Here is a 15,409-nt window from a genome sequence, read left to right as displayed (position 1 = left end):
TCCTTTATTTATAATGAATTCATCTGTCTCGCCTCTTTGCGTCTTTATGCTAATTTTGGTAGTTCTCATTGTCATATTTATTAATTTTCTGAGTTTATGTGGGATTTTTAATTTTTCCAGGGCAATCATTAGTTGTTTTCTCTTAATCGAATCAAATGCCTGTTTGAAATCGATGAATAGCATTTCTAATTGCAGTTTGTATTCATTTGCTTTTTCCATTATTTGTTTTATTGTGTGTATAGCATCTATTGTTGATCTTCCTTCTGTGAATCCACATTGGTACTGTCCCACTCTCTTCTTCGTGATCTTTGACAATCTTTTTCTTATTATCGAAGTCAATATTTTATATGTTGTGCTTAGTAGTGTTATTCCTCTATAATTTTCACAAATTTGTTGGTCTCCCTTTTTATGTATTGTTATTACCTGCCCTATCTCCCAGTCCTCTGGCATCTTCTCTTCCTTCCATATATTTTTCAATAGTGATAGTAATTTTTCCTTCAGTTCCTTTCCTCCATATTTTATAAGTTCCATGTTAATTTCGTCTTTTCCTGGAGCTTTTCCATTTTTGCTCTTCTGTATTACTTCCTCGAGTTCATCTATTGTTGGCTCTTTTGAGACTGCAATGTGTATTTCGTCTGCATCTTCGTCCACCGTTTCCTCTTCGTGCATTTCTTCTCCAGTGTATTCCTCCGTCAAGAGTTCTCTGTAGTGATCTGCCCATACCTGCCTATATTCAGTGTCTTCTACAATGACTATTCCCTCTTTATTTTTTATTCCGTTTGTTTTACCTTTGTATTTTTTGGTTTGTTCTTTAATATTTTTATAGAAATGTTTCGTGTTTCTATTTGTTCTTTCCTGTTCTATTTCTTGCATCTTTTCATCTGCCCATCTTCTTTTATTTTGTCTTATAATTTTCTTAGCGTCCTTTCTTAATTTTTCATAACTTTCTCTGTCTTCCTCTTTATCCGTTCTCAGCCATTTAATTCTTGCTTGCACCTTTTGTGCTGTTAGTTCTTTACATTCGTTGTTATACCATTCGTTTTTTGTTTTCTTCTGGTGTTTGCCTACCTGCTTTTTTGCAGCTTCTTCTATTGACTTTTTGATCATGTCCCATTCTGATTTGATGTCCTCTGCTTTATATTTCTCTCTTATTTGCACTGTTACTTCTTCTTCATATTTTTTTCTAATATCTGCATTCTGCAATTTATTGACATTCCATTTTTTCTGTTGATTTTTCTGTTTAGTTTGGATTTTAACTTTTTGTCTTATGGTGGCTGCGACCATATAGTGGTCTGAATCCGCGCCAGCCTTACTTAGACGATTAAAAACCTCCTGAAGGATTACTAAGTCTCTCTCAAAACTATCAGTGCAAATAATCACATCGTCTAGGTAAACGAACACATATCTTTCCAAGTCCACTCCAAGCACTCTATCAATGAACCTTTGCCATGTGGCCGGTGCATTGTGAAGTCCCATTGGCATCCTACAAAATTGGAAGAGGCCACGATTTGGGACCACAAACGCGGTTAAAGGTTTGGATTCTTCAGACAACTTAATTTGCCAATACGCCGACTTAATATCTAGCGTGGTGAGATAATGTGCGTCACGCAATTTATCTAAAGTGCTGCTGACGAAAGGTATGGGGTACGCATCCCGCTCTGTCACTTTGTTAAGTTGCCTATAGTCAACTACAAACCTGTACGATCCATCATTCTTCTTGATTAAAATTATTGGAGACGCCCATGGTGAGGTTGAAGGTTCTACGACGCCGTCCTTAAGCATTTTCTCCAGTTCTTCATTAACTTGCCTTTGTAAAGGAGGGGACAGAGGATAATGTCTCTGTTTTATAGGAGGGGAACTAGTTTTAATAGTATGACATACCATGTCCGTACATCCTAGAGACTTCTCCATCGAGGTAAAGTTAGAATCCACTAAAGCATTTAATTTTCGTTTTTGATCTTCGGTTAAGTGTTCAGAAGATATAAGAGCTACCTGTGCAGATGGCAACGACTGCTTATCCTTAAAATACCATTGTCCTGAGAATAAGTCCGGAATAATCTGCATAGATCTCCAAAAGTCCATTCCGAGAATTAGAAGATGTGGTAACGCAGGCACAACCAGAACACCAATTAACTTGAGTTTGTCATGTAACAGAATTGGAAGTGTGACTTGACCTAATATTTTACAAGTTTCTCCACTTGCGACAGAGCAAGAGGGTTGAATACTGGGTTTAAGTTCGGTAGAGGATTTCAATAAATCCCAACCTGGACCGCCTAAAATCGTATTAGTGGCTCCAGAATCCAACAATCCCAATAATTTAAAACCATATATTTTAACTTCCAAATACGGTCGCGAATCATTCTTGGCATGCGCCATCACAAAATCTAAGAGTACGCGTTGTTGTTGCACGGCCGATGTTACAGAAAAATCGTCCAGACGGCCTACTGACGACTCCGTTTCAAGTTTTTTGTACATTTAGTGCAACTTCCTATCGTTACATTTAGTTCTCCGCAATTGTAACAAAACTTCTTAGTGCGAGGTTCTGGACATTGGCGAAATTTATGAGCTGAGCTGCCACAATTCCAACAAGTAGAGGGCTTCTGAGTTTCCACAGCTGTTATGGACGTTACATCTGTTGGATCAGCAGGTAGAGAGTTAACAGCTGCCACCGTAGGCTGTTGATAAGCCTGAGAGCCTGAAGGCTTTTTATATGCCAGCTCTGGTTCCAAAAGACTTCTATAACATGTAGGAGGTGGAATGAATTTTTGAGATCGATTTTCTGCCTCTTCAACCATTCTACTCAAACGTAAAAGCTCTTGGGTCGAAGTTATATGTTGCAAAGCCAAAGCCAGTTGTTTTTGTATATAGGGCAGTAAATTTCTCCTAATAAAAGTGACTTGCTCTATCTCTGAAGGTGGATTGTCCAGTTTCCGAAATAAATTTTCCATTGCGGTGATGAACGTAAGTACTTTCTCTTGTGACCCTTGAGCTCTTCGACGTAACTCATCCCAAAGACTAAACTCATAATCATAAGGAAGAAAGGCTTCACGTGATTTATTTACGAAGTCATCCCATGAAGAAAATGACTGCGTCCTATACCACAAGAGTGCATCCTGAGTCATTATTTCAGGCAAGCGACGAAGTAATTGGTCTTTTGAAACTCCTCGAGAAATACGAATTTCTTCAATCCTTTCCAAAAAGTCGTTGATGCTCGTACGCCCATTGTACCGAATATTCCATCGAGCTACGTCAATAAAAGGAACATCTCTGTCGTTGAAACCGTAATTTTGTTGAAAATTATTTTTGATAGGTGAGACCGCTAAATTTCTAAACTGGTTATCAAGTGACGTAGGAAAATTGTCACCAAGATCCATTGTTCTTGTAGAATATGTTGGTAAAGCTCTTCTAGAAAAATCTTCAGTAGGTAAAGTTAAATCAACTAGATCTGGATGAAAAGTAACATGAGAGCTGTTTCTTCCAACTTCTCTTCTACTCAAATTGTTTGAGGACGTTAACTCTAGATTTGGCATATCGAGTAATGAAATATGTTGTTCATTTTCTATAACTGGTGGATTATTGGGTACGTCATTTGATTTTGTAACCGCTGACGACGTACAAGTCTCATAAGCTACATTAAGGGCCATATACAAATTATTGACTTTTCCAAGTAGTGCTAACCGTTCCTTTTCTTCTTCAGAATTTCTTCCTTGAATCCTATCCAGTCTCTGTGTTAAATGTAATAAACGGCTGTAGATTCTCCTAAAATCGTTTTCTACGTTCTCTGGATCAATTAATTCAATCGCTTCTTCTAGTTCTTTATATTTTGCCTCACATATTTTCATTTCTTCTGTGCAATCGAGTATTACCGTTACCTCAACAGATCCCAAATTCTCTTTTTCTCTTTTCAATGCATCTCTTAAAGATGCTCTCTTCTCCGATACTTTATCAGGAACTGGAATTCTCCGAATATATAACTCATAAGTTAGTTCGGTTCCAAGTAATCGGTTAACTTCCATTTTTTAAATTATAAATGAGAAGAAAAAAAATTACACACAAAAAATATTATATATACAGTAATATTTACCACTAGACTTACCAAATCCCCACTCCTTCCAAAAAAGAAAAAAATAAAAACTTAATTATTAACCAAATTAAATAAATCTGAATACCAAGTACCCTTAATATCAAGTAACCTTAAAATATTTAGCTATAAATATGCAATTATGTACTCGCTTGAAAAAACAATAAAGCAATACCAAATACTTATTAAAAAGGTACTAATACTAAGTAAAAAAATTAAAGAATTAGAGGTAATATAGTAAAACACAAATGTTTTATCTATAATATAAATAATGATCCAATTTTATTTCCAACGATTTTTAATTTGCATTACCAACGTTCTATTTTATTCTATCACAGACCTATACATACACGTTGGGGGCCACTTTTTGCTACACCGTTTTGCTGATAGGCAGAACTGCTAGCGATATGGGTTCTGGAAAGTTGTTTGTTTGTTTATTTACCAGCTAGCTCGAATAAAACGAAATAAAACAAACATTTAGGACTGTGATAGGTTAAAATTTATTAAATTAAGAGGATGGATGTTACGATGCATATACAGCGAGATGGAATCTTAATACCAGCGAGAATATAACTAATTATTGTGAATGTTATTAAATATGATAAATATATACAATATAAGAAAACAAGAGCTGATAGAATGCCCAAATCGTATCGATACGTTTGTTTACACAGTAAGTATTAAATTAAGTATTTATTTATATATTTATCTTTGATAAGTATATTCCTGTATTGGTGAATCTTTATTTTGGTTTTAGTTACTTCTGTTTGGCGCAGGAAAATGGAAAGAGCTTACTTGGTTGTTGGTAATGAAGTGTAGGGCTCCTTGTTGTTCTTATATTGTATATATTTATCATATTTAATAACATTCACAATAATTAGTTATATTCTCGCTGGTATTAAGATTCCATCTCGCTGTATATGCATCGTAACATCCATCCTCTTAATTTAATAAATTTTAACCTATCACAGTCCTAAATGTTTGTTTTATTTCGTTTTATTCGAGCTAGCTGGTAAATAAACAAACAAACAACTTTCCAGAACCCATATCGCTAGCAGTTCTGCCTATCAGCAAAACGGTGTAGCAACTTATTAGTTTTCTCAGGATTCGAAAAAATGAATCCACATTTGAATAGCATTGCAGCCGAAAATACGTACCCATCCCCTTAAGATATTTTTTAATCTACTGTGATGAGCGTGCTAATAACCGGCAGAATAACACAAAAGATGGAAAACGTATTAATTTGTGAAATAAAAAGAAATGAAACTAGTCGAGCTGGGAAATTTAGCGATATTAACCTGTTAATTTACATTATATTTATGTTTCCCACCTTTAGACGTATCATAGTACTATGTCAACTACAATTATCACTGTCAGAGTGGCAGTTGCCAAACTCGTCCGATACGTGTAAAGGTGGGAAACAATAAATATAATGTAAACATAAGCCAAGCCGCACACCAAAGAAACATGAAACGAAAAACATGAAACATGAAACGAAAAACATGTTCAATGAAAAGAAAACACTGCTAAAAAAATCTCAAAGTCCGCCTACTAATGAAACGAGTGTGATTCATGCTCATGACACATTTTTATTTTCGGAGAGTCTCATAAATGGCCGGATATATATTTGTTTAGCAGTGGTTTATTTCCATGAAACGTAATTTACGTTTCATGTTTCTTTGATGTGCGGCCGGGCTAAAGGTTAATATCGCTAAATTTCCCAGCTCGACTAGTTTCATTTCTTTTTATCTCACAACTTAATAAGTTTTCCATCTTTTATGCTATTTTGCGGTTATTGGCGCGCTCATCACTGTATATGGAAATCTTAATTTTTTTTTATTTATTTTAGCCGCTGCTACAAGTGGTGAAGTTAAAAAATATCACCAAGATCCAACCTGGATTAGTACAAACACGAACCGTCGGTCATTGGAATATAAATTGTTGTATAAATTGTATAAAGGAAACGTATGCTGTTCACAAAGATAAAGGAGCATCGTGTGTACTGATTTGTGCAAAATTATTGGTAATGTATCCTTGATTTATTTCTTTGCAAATCAATGAGGAACATAGTTTATTCACATATGGTAATGGTAATGAAAAATAAAACACTTCATGTAAAACATTCAATTAAATAAAGATATTGAAGGTTTTTTTGTATTATACCCTACCCTTTTAATACTAAAAATCCACAAGGAAGAATTTCCTGTAGCTGACTGTATACCATTAACTACAAGTAAAGTCCCCGCACCCGCACAAACTTTATGGAAATTAGGTCCCGGTGGATTTCGTTCATATTTTGGGAAAATACTCTTTGAAGCATCCTGATAAAAAGTTCTCTTGGGCACAACTCAATCGTATGAAAGATTTTCAAGATATAGAGGCACCAACTCGGAAAATTATAATATTTACTGGGTATTCCAATTCCCTGAGTTACTGGTTATCTGTCAACATGTAGAAGTTTGGATCAAGAAAAAGTACTAGTAGTCTAGGATTTTTTCCTGGCTATCCAATGGCGATCTTTACTTTGACCTTGACCTTCAACGGACGTCATCTTCTAGAGTTTGGAGGGCTTTCGGCATTAAATTGATATAAAAAGATTACTCATGGGTTTTTGGGATCGCTAAACACGAATATGCCATCAGAATTGACCTCCGGAGGACGTGGTGGCCAGGGCCACTGCAAGGGATGTCATCTTCTAGAGTTTCGATGGTTTTCGGCATTTAATTGATGCAAATGAATTACTGGAGGGTTTTTGAGGTCGCTAAACACGAATATGCCACCAGAACCGACTCCCGGAGCACCTGGTTTCCAAGGTCAATGAAAGGGACTCCTCGAGTTTCGAGGGTCTTTGGTACTACATTAATGCAAACGGATTAGTTATAGGTTTTTGGGGTTGCTGAACACGAATACGTGATCAGCACAGACACAGGAGCACCTGGTGCCTAAGACAGGCAATCTTCTGGAGTTTCGGAGAAATCAAATGGAGGAATCAAATGGATTACTCTTAGGTTTTTAACTCCAGAAGATAACCTGTCTTAGGCACCAGGTGCTCCTGTGTCTGTGCTGATCACGCGTTCGTGTTCAGCAACCCCAAAAACCTATAACTAATCCGTTTGCATTAATGTAGTACCAAAGACCCTCGAAACTCCAGGATCACCTTTCATTGACCTTGGAAACCAGGTGCTCCGGGAGTCGGTTCTGGTGGCATATTCGTGTTTAGCGACCTCAAAAAACCCTCCAGTAATTCACTTGTATCAATTAAATGCCGAAAACCATCGAAACTCTAGAGGATGACGTCCCTTGCAATAGCCCTGGCCACCACGTCCTCCGGAGGTCAATTCTGATGGCACATTCGTGTTTAGCGATCTCTGTTTATATCAATTTAATGCCGAAAACCCTCGAAACTCTAGAAGATGACGTCCGTTGAAGGTCAAAGTAAAGGTCGCCATTGGATAACCAGGAAAAAATCCTAGACTACTAGTACTTTTCTTTGATCCAAAATTCTACATGTTGAGAGATAACCAGTAACTCAGGGAATTGGAATACCCAGTAAATCTTACAATTTTCCGAGTTTGTGCCTCTTTATCTTGAAAATCCTTCATACGATTGAGTTGTGCCCATGAGAACTTTTCATCAGGATGCTTCAAAGAGTATTTTCCCAAAGTATGAACGAAATCCACTGGGACCTAATTTCCATAAGGTTTGTGCGGGGTACTTGATGAAAAAATTTCTCTTAGTAAAAGGTATATTTATTTAAAAAAAACCTTAAAAGGGCCACAAATATCACAGAACGTTTTAGCTCTCTAAAAAGAGCATTATCAGTGTTACAAGCTTAACATGCTGAGCCACTCAAAAATACAAAGATTAAAACCCTTTAAATGTTGATTAAATGTCTTACATAGTTAAATCAATTATGAAATCCAAAGGATGTTAATCCCTTGAGGCCCTGGGGCACTATATGACTCTCACGCGGTACGTGGGTTGCTAGATGAAAATTAGGTCTTCACATTGAGAGCAGTGAATGGCAACTGACAATCCTTTTAATACTGTTATCTCAGGTTAGATGAATATACAGGGTGTAACAAAAAGGCAGGTCAAAAATTAAATCCCATATTCTGGGACCAAAACTAGTTCGATTGAACCTAACTTACCTTAGTACAAGTGTGCATATAAAAGAAGTTACAGCCCTGTGAAGTTACAAAATAAAAATCGTTTTTTTTTCAATATATCAAAAACTTTAGAGATTTTTTTATTGAAAATGGACATATGGCATTCTTATGGCAGAAACATCTTAACAAAAATGAAATTTGTGCACCCCATACAATTTTTATGGTGGTTTTGTTCCCTTAACCCCCCCCCCCAAACCTTTGAGTTTGTTCCAATTAAATTATTATTTTGGTACCATTAGTTGAACACATTGTTTTTAAAACTTTTTTGCCTCTTAGTATTTTTTCGATAAGCCAGTTTTTATCGAGATATTTGTAAAGAAGTACAATTTGTATTACACTATTGTATAATTTATGTTTGCATAGGTGCTTGATATTAAAGAGTTTAACTCTTTCCGCATTTACGTTGGCAGGTCCTTCAGTTTTACTATTTTTTAAACCTGCGATCGCATATTCCAATTCTGATTCTAATATTGGTGTGCCAGTTGAATCTATATTTTTATTCGTAGTATCTAAGTTATGGCATTTCTACACTTTTTAAAACTCAATGTAAAACAAAGGTTTCACGAAAGAAGAAGAAACCTTTTGTCACTTCTAGGTCTCTAGACAACATTTCTTCGACTTGTGGCTATAATATGCATTTATACTTTTTCTATCTTTAATCCCAGTATTAAGTATTCTGTTGTTTACGTACTTTACATCAATTGTAGTTTTTTCATTTTACAAACGGAAATATGACGGTTTATAAGATGCTAAAGAACGGAAGTGAAGGAACTAATAGACCTGAAACATATAGAAAAGGATATATGAATTTACTATCTAAAGAAGCTGTATATAGAGAGACAACAAATGCAATTCGAACCAGAAACATCAGAAATATCTAAAAACGAAGAAGTTAATATAAACATGAAGGAATTTCAAAAACACTTGTCAAGCTCAAGAGTAGAAATGCTGCAGGAAAAGATGGTAATGCTCCAAGATGAAAATAGTCTACAAAAAGTAGTTCACGAATTCAACACAGGGGCAAGAGAATGTAAAATGACGATTTTAACTCAGAAAATCAAATCAGTAAATCAATCAGATGTAAATTAGACAGGATTTAACAAATTACATTGGGATCCATTGACACTATCCAGCTTTCTTAGGAGACCTTTTCTTTCATCACTAGGTGGAGAATCTGGAAACGGGCTAAGAGAAAACCCCGAGAATCGAACCCGGACGGACCCTGCAGTTTTTTAAGCCAGTAACATAGCCTCTGAGCTATGGTCGCCACATACACCAACTACCAATGAATAAGTATAATTTCTTACAGCAGAGAAGAAGATGGCATAAATTTTATCTGGTTTGAATCTTTTGTGTAATAACAGTCCAACTAATGACTTCATTATTCCATATTTTGTTTTTAAATATATAATAATAATAGTCTCCCGTTTTATACCGCTAACGCGGCTTTGGGTTTTTAAATATATAATTTTCATATTCTGTGGCCGTTTTTATTTATCATTTTTTCGATACACATAATATAGAGACCCCTGTGTGTGGAATACAATTTTATTGGTTGCTGACTTGCGAATATTTTTATAGGATTAAAAATAATTAAAATCAAATTACATGACTTGCTTTTAATTAAAGAAAAAATTGTAGTGGTAATTGAAAAACAAAAAAATGTGAATAAACTATAAAAATATCATTTTATGTATTGATTTTCCATATAAATATATTTTTAGGATTCTAAGTCAATAGAGAGAATTATGGCTGAACAAGTAACACTTTCTAAGGTTTTCAATATAGTCATCAACCCAAGTGATATTAAAGAAAATGCCAAGATATTAAATTTATGTAAGTTGGTGATAAATTAATATTGTGATAGAAAATATATGCATTATTTTAGTATTTCACTAGAATTAAAGCTCTTAAAATTACTTACATGCCTAGAGCGACGTTGAAGACACTAGAATTAAAGCTTTTAAAATTGCGCACATGCCTAGAGTGACGTTTGAATAAACTACAGAACAACACTACGAAATTGCTTTTTCGTTGAAAGTACCACCATAATCATATCACTATTAATGTAGTTCCTATGTCGAAACTTCGAAATTGTTCCTAAACCCCTACAGAATTACTTCAACTATCCAGAAACATGGCCCAATTCATCAAAAGCGAGAGTACACGTAACCAATACACATAACACAGTACATATATCAAACCTAATGGAGGAATGAATACCTACAATAACTATGACTTGCTATGACAAGTTAGTCATTTGAATGTGACTCACTTGTCTACTATTAAAAATACAATAAAAAATCTACTATTAAAAAAGGTAATAAAAAATAACAACAATTTGAAGTTTTAAGAAATAGCAACTTAAATCAAGTATATGGGAAAGCGTTTTATAATATATATAGCTCTATAATGATTATAGAAGTGGTAAAAGTAGACACAAGGACATAAGAATTTTTCGAAGTGAATAAAGGATTGAGACAGGGTTGCTGCTTATCCCCAACTATATTTAAAATATACATTCACTATATAGATACCTGGCGCAAAAAATGTTATAGAATAGGTATGAAGATGGAGCAAGACACTCTATACACGTTACTATTTGCAGATGATCAAATAGTGACAGCCAACCATCAAATAATGATAGCCAACAAAACTACTCGAGGAACTTTCAAAGTATAGTTTAAAAATCAATTTTCAAAGAACTGGATATTTATGTGTTGGAGAATCAGCACCTAGCATAGAAATAGAAGGCCATTTCTGTGACGAAGGAACTTCATCATCATCATCCAGCCTTCTGCATCCAAAGTTGAACATAGGCCTCCCCTAATTTCCAGTTTTGTCGATCTTGGGCTTCCTGCAACCAATTCCCAGCAATCCTTTTGACGTCGTCTGTCCATCGTGTGGTGGTCTACCTCTACTTCTTCTGTCTGCTCTTGGTCTCCACACTGTAATTTTTTGGGTCCACCTCCCGTCCTTCATTCTGGCTGAATGGCACGCCCAATTTCACTTTAGCCCTGTTACTCGCTCTATGACATCTGTGATGCCTGTCCATCTTCTGATTTCTTCATTTCTGACCCTGTCTCTGAGAGTCAGTCCAAGTAGTGACTTGTCAAATAATTTGGCAATTTGCTCTTGAAGATGTCTGATAGAGCTCCATATGCGGCCTATGCTAAGATGATCCTTCTTTGTAATTCGGCAGTTTGATTGTCCCTGGCAATTTGGATTTCATGCCCTAAGTATTTATATTTATGGACCAATGCTATTTCGTTGATGTCGACTTTTGGATTTTCGCTTGGTACCAGGTTTGTCATGTCTTGTGTTTTTCCAAAATTTATATTTAAACCAACTTTCTTACAGCCGGCATCTCTAACTCAGTAAGCATAGTTCTAATCTCTTTTAAATTGTCTGTTATAAAAACTGTGTCGTCTGCGAATCGTAGGTGGGGGAGCCTTTCACCGTCGACATTTATTCCTTTGGCGTCCCACTCCAATTGCTTGAAAGCATGTTCAAGTTCTGCCGTAAAGAGTTTGGGAGATAACGTGTCTCCCTGTCTAATTCCTCTTTTGATTCTTATAGATTTGGTATCTTTGTGTAGTCGGACGGTCATGGTTGCATTATTGTATATATTCGCTATCAGGTTGGAGTACCGATAATCTATACGACTTTCCTCCAAAGCTCTCATTATGCTGTTAATTTCTATCGGATCAAATGCTTTGCGAAAGTCTACGAAAGCCAGGACCAATGGTCGGTTGTATTCGATAGATTTTTCTATAATTCCTTTTATGCAGTGTATGTGGTCGTTAGTGCTAAAGTTTTTCCTCAAACCTGCCTGTTCTCTAGGTTGGTAGAAATCTAATTTTGTTTCCAGTCTATTTGTTATTATTCTTGTGAATAACTTGTAGATCTGGTCTAATAGGCTTATGGGCTGGTAATTCTCGAGGTCTGTTGGATCGCCCTTTTTGTGTAATAAGATGGTAAGTGCACTGTGCCATCTTGTAGGTATTTCACTTTAATGCAGACATACGTTGAACAGTTCCTTTATGATGTTTAAAAGTCTGTCTCCCCCAATCTTTACGGCTTCTATAACGATATTGTAGCAAAGTTTATAAAATCATCAGACGGCAAACAGCCACATATGGCGCAGAAACATGGACCATAAAAGAAAAAACAATCAACCTTATCAATACCTTTCACAAGAAGAGATTGAGGATTGGTCTGGGTCTGGGTCTGGGCTGGTCACGAATTAAGAATATCCACTAAGCAGAACGCTTAGTGGAACTATGGTAGGGCGTCGGCCAGTGGAAAGAGCAAGGAAGAGGTGGTTAGACGAAGTGAGCACCGATACTAGAGAGGTTGAGAGTGGATAACTGAAGCAGAGCAGCTAAATAAAGGAATGCTTGGTGGCGGTGGCTAATGCTGGTGAAGGTCAGGGCTCTATTTGATAACGCCCTTTGAGAGAGAGAGAGAGAGAGAAAGAGACGGGGAGATATGTGGTTCTTTAATTTATAAGATAGTCTGTAAGAAGTAGAGTTAATAATTTATACAAATTTTCTGTCGACAGGTCTGAAGATGACCTACAGTGAAAATGAAAAGTATAAAAAATTGCTAAATAAAGATGTTATACCAACTTAATTGCCAGACCTGTAATGATCCTTAAATGTAGTCGCGAATTTTGTTTAATGTCTTCAAATCAGACGTTTAAGATGTTTTTAATGTTTTCCATTTAAAGCTACCGTAAAACCTCCGTTAACCGAAACATCGTTTAACCGAAATGGCTGGCAGTTTCAATAATTTCGTCAATAAACAGTAAATTTAAAAAGAAAGCATAAAATAAAATAAAAATTCCATTTTTATTCAGTTGCAATGCGAAGGCAAAACAATCTTATTTTTCACTTAGAATAGGGAGCGCAGTCCAGCACTCTGAATCGACGATTTTTGACTCTTGTTGGAGTCATCCTCGGAGAGGCGTAGGCCTGCTGCTCTCTACTCAAAGTGACCAACGATGAAAGCTTATCCCCACATTGCAACTGACGTGTATGGGTAGGTGACTAGCGTCATCTAGCAATTGAAAGATGAAGTAAAGGACATCGCACGCATCTTATGGAAAATATAATGTCACTCAAATTCAATAAAATTTATACCAATAGATTCGTTTTAAATTAACGATCAAATCTTATCATTGCGCCAACTCTCTATTTTCAAAAATAAGAGCAGAAATTGATATAAATAAATCTGAAATCAAATGGGTAGGTACATAAGTTAGAGAGAGAAAAAATATTTTAAAATACCCAGATTTTCGGTACTCCATAAATCAGCGGATTAGTTTCACTAATCCGCTTAGGCCCAGCGGGATTTAAGCTGTTATGAATAGCACTCAGAGCAATAATGATTGTAAACTAACATTTTATGGACTCCAAAAATGTGATTTCGATAAACTTTAATTGCAATTTGCGCCGTAATTAATCATAATTAAGAGTTGGCGCAATGATAAGAATTGATCGTTATATTAAAACGAATCTAATCGTATAAATTTTATTGAATTTGAGTGACATTATATTTTCCATAAGATGTGTGCGATGTCCTTTCAACCCTAATAGCAATAGTAATATTTAAAAATATTAAAATATTACTAAAAGATTTTTAAATTGAAAACTTATTGGTCCATTTTCTTGGTAACACCTCCAAGGCTTCTAAAATTTGCAAGCCAGATGTATGCTGAAGCGTTCCATTTGCGTTCCATTTGCTGGAGTGCGCTCCGTATTCTAAATGAAAAATAAGATTGTTTTGCCTTCGCATTGCAACTGAATAAAAATGGAATTTTTATTTTACTTTATTTTTATATTGGTCGTTACTTCTTTGAGTAATTAGGTCCATTTTCTGTTGGAATTTACCAGCTGAACAGACGGGGTCGTGAATTGTAAGTTTTTTGAATTCCCTCTTGTCTTCTTCGCTTCAGCATCCATCTGGCTTGCAAATTTTAGAAGCCTTGGAGGTGTTACCAAGAAAATGGACCAATAAGTTTTCAATGTAAAAATCTTTTAGTAATATTTTAATATTTTTAAATATTATTAATATTGCTATTAGGATTGAAAACTACTTCATCTTTAAAAAAAGCAATAAAATTAAGGAAAATAAACATGTTTAGAGTGTTTTTTTAACAAATCTTCTATTTTCTGTTGTATTTTCCTTTGACAACGATGTTTTGCAGCTATATCTCTTCAATATCTAATTTGATACAAGAAGAATACAAAAAACAATTCTTGTTATCCGAAACAGTCTCCCCCCCCCCCAATTATTTCGGTTAACGGGGTTTTACTGTATATCCCAACTTTGCGTAATTTTAAAAATGGCGCAAAACGTACAATGTACATATACTTATTCTCTGTTTAATGTTATACATACATTTTTGTCTTGATGGCGTTATAAACAACTGTAATCTTAATATTTTAAGTAACCATCGTGTTTCTTCCATGCAGATTTTTATATGCCAATGGAACTAACCGTGTCAAATTTTTTACACCTGCCCATATATGTACAGGGTGTCCCAAAAGTAGCAGGACGGTCGAATATTTCACGAAATGATCGAAAGACTGAAAAATAATCGTTCAATATTTTTCAAAAATCTATCGAATGATACCAAACACGGGGTTGATTCATAACAGTGGAGTAAACTAGCTTGAGGTTGGACACATTACAAACAAGTAACAGTGCGGTAAATTTGAATTACTCTTAGTTTCAAAACACAATATAGTACTTTTGAACTAAATTATACATTGTGTACTAGGGAATCTGCGTTCGAATCTCATTAAGATACAAACTTTGAATTTAAATAAGTAGTAAAATGAAACTAATATTGTCAAAAACAACATTAATTTTTTCGTAATGTTCCAGATCAACATTGTGACATAGAGGCCATCGTTAAAAGTATTAGGGAGCATATGTCAGAATTTTTAAGAAAAGAAATGGTTGCAGTGGAAGAAAGGATTAAGAAATATTCAGAAGAACAATACGAGATATTAAATAATCTTAAAGATGCGGCGTATGAGGAACATGATTCTTTAGTAAAGTAAGTTTAATAATATTACATTATTGAATGTTTTTATACATATATTCTACTGCTATTTTACTAAACATAATCGTTAATACCTATTTTAAA

At 35.2% G+C, this 15,409-nt stretch overlaps 1 protein-coding gene across 2 annotated transcripts in view; it reads left to right on the top strand.

The window, feature by feature from the left end:
• Positions 1-15,409, top strand: part of LOC114325907 (uncharacterized) — a 169,595-nt gene that overhangs the window by 37,351 nt on the left and 116,835 nt on the right. Inside the window, exons 1-4 of one of the 2 annotated variants that reach the window (XM_050654159.1) lie at positions 4,665-4,754; positions 5,931-6,104; positions 9,975-10,086; positions 15,145-15,319. In XM_050654159.1, coding sequence (XP_050510116.1) covers positions 4,668-4,754; positions 5,931-6,104; positions 9,975-10,086; positions 15,145-15,319 — 548 coding nt within the window. In that variant the 5' untranslated portion in view covers positions 4,665-4,667. Of the gene's footprint in view, positions 1-4,664; positions 4,755-5,930; positions 6,105-9,974; positions 10,087-15,144; positions 15,320-15,409 lie in introns of those variants that run through there. The other variant, XM_028274054.2, reaches the window with a different exon arrangement.

This window comes from Diabrotica virgifera, chromosome 6, assembly GCF_917563875.1.
Source record: "Diabrotica virgifera virgifera chromosome 6, PGI_DIABVI_V3a".
In the NCBI taxonomy this organism is placed as follows: domain Eukaryota; kingdom Metazoa; phylum Arthropoda; class Insecta; order Coleoptera; family Chrysomelidae; genus Diabrotica; species Diabrotica virgifera.
Note: the sequence above shows the minus strand (reverse complement) of the source record. Positions and strands in the feature narration are given on the sequence as shown.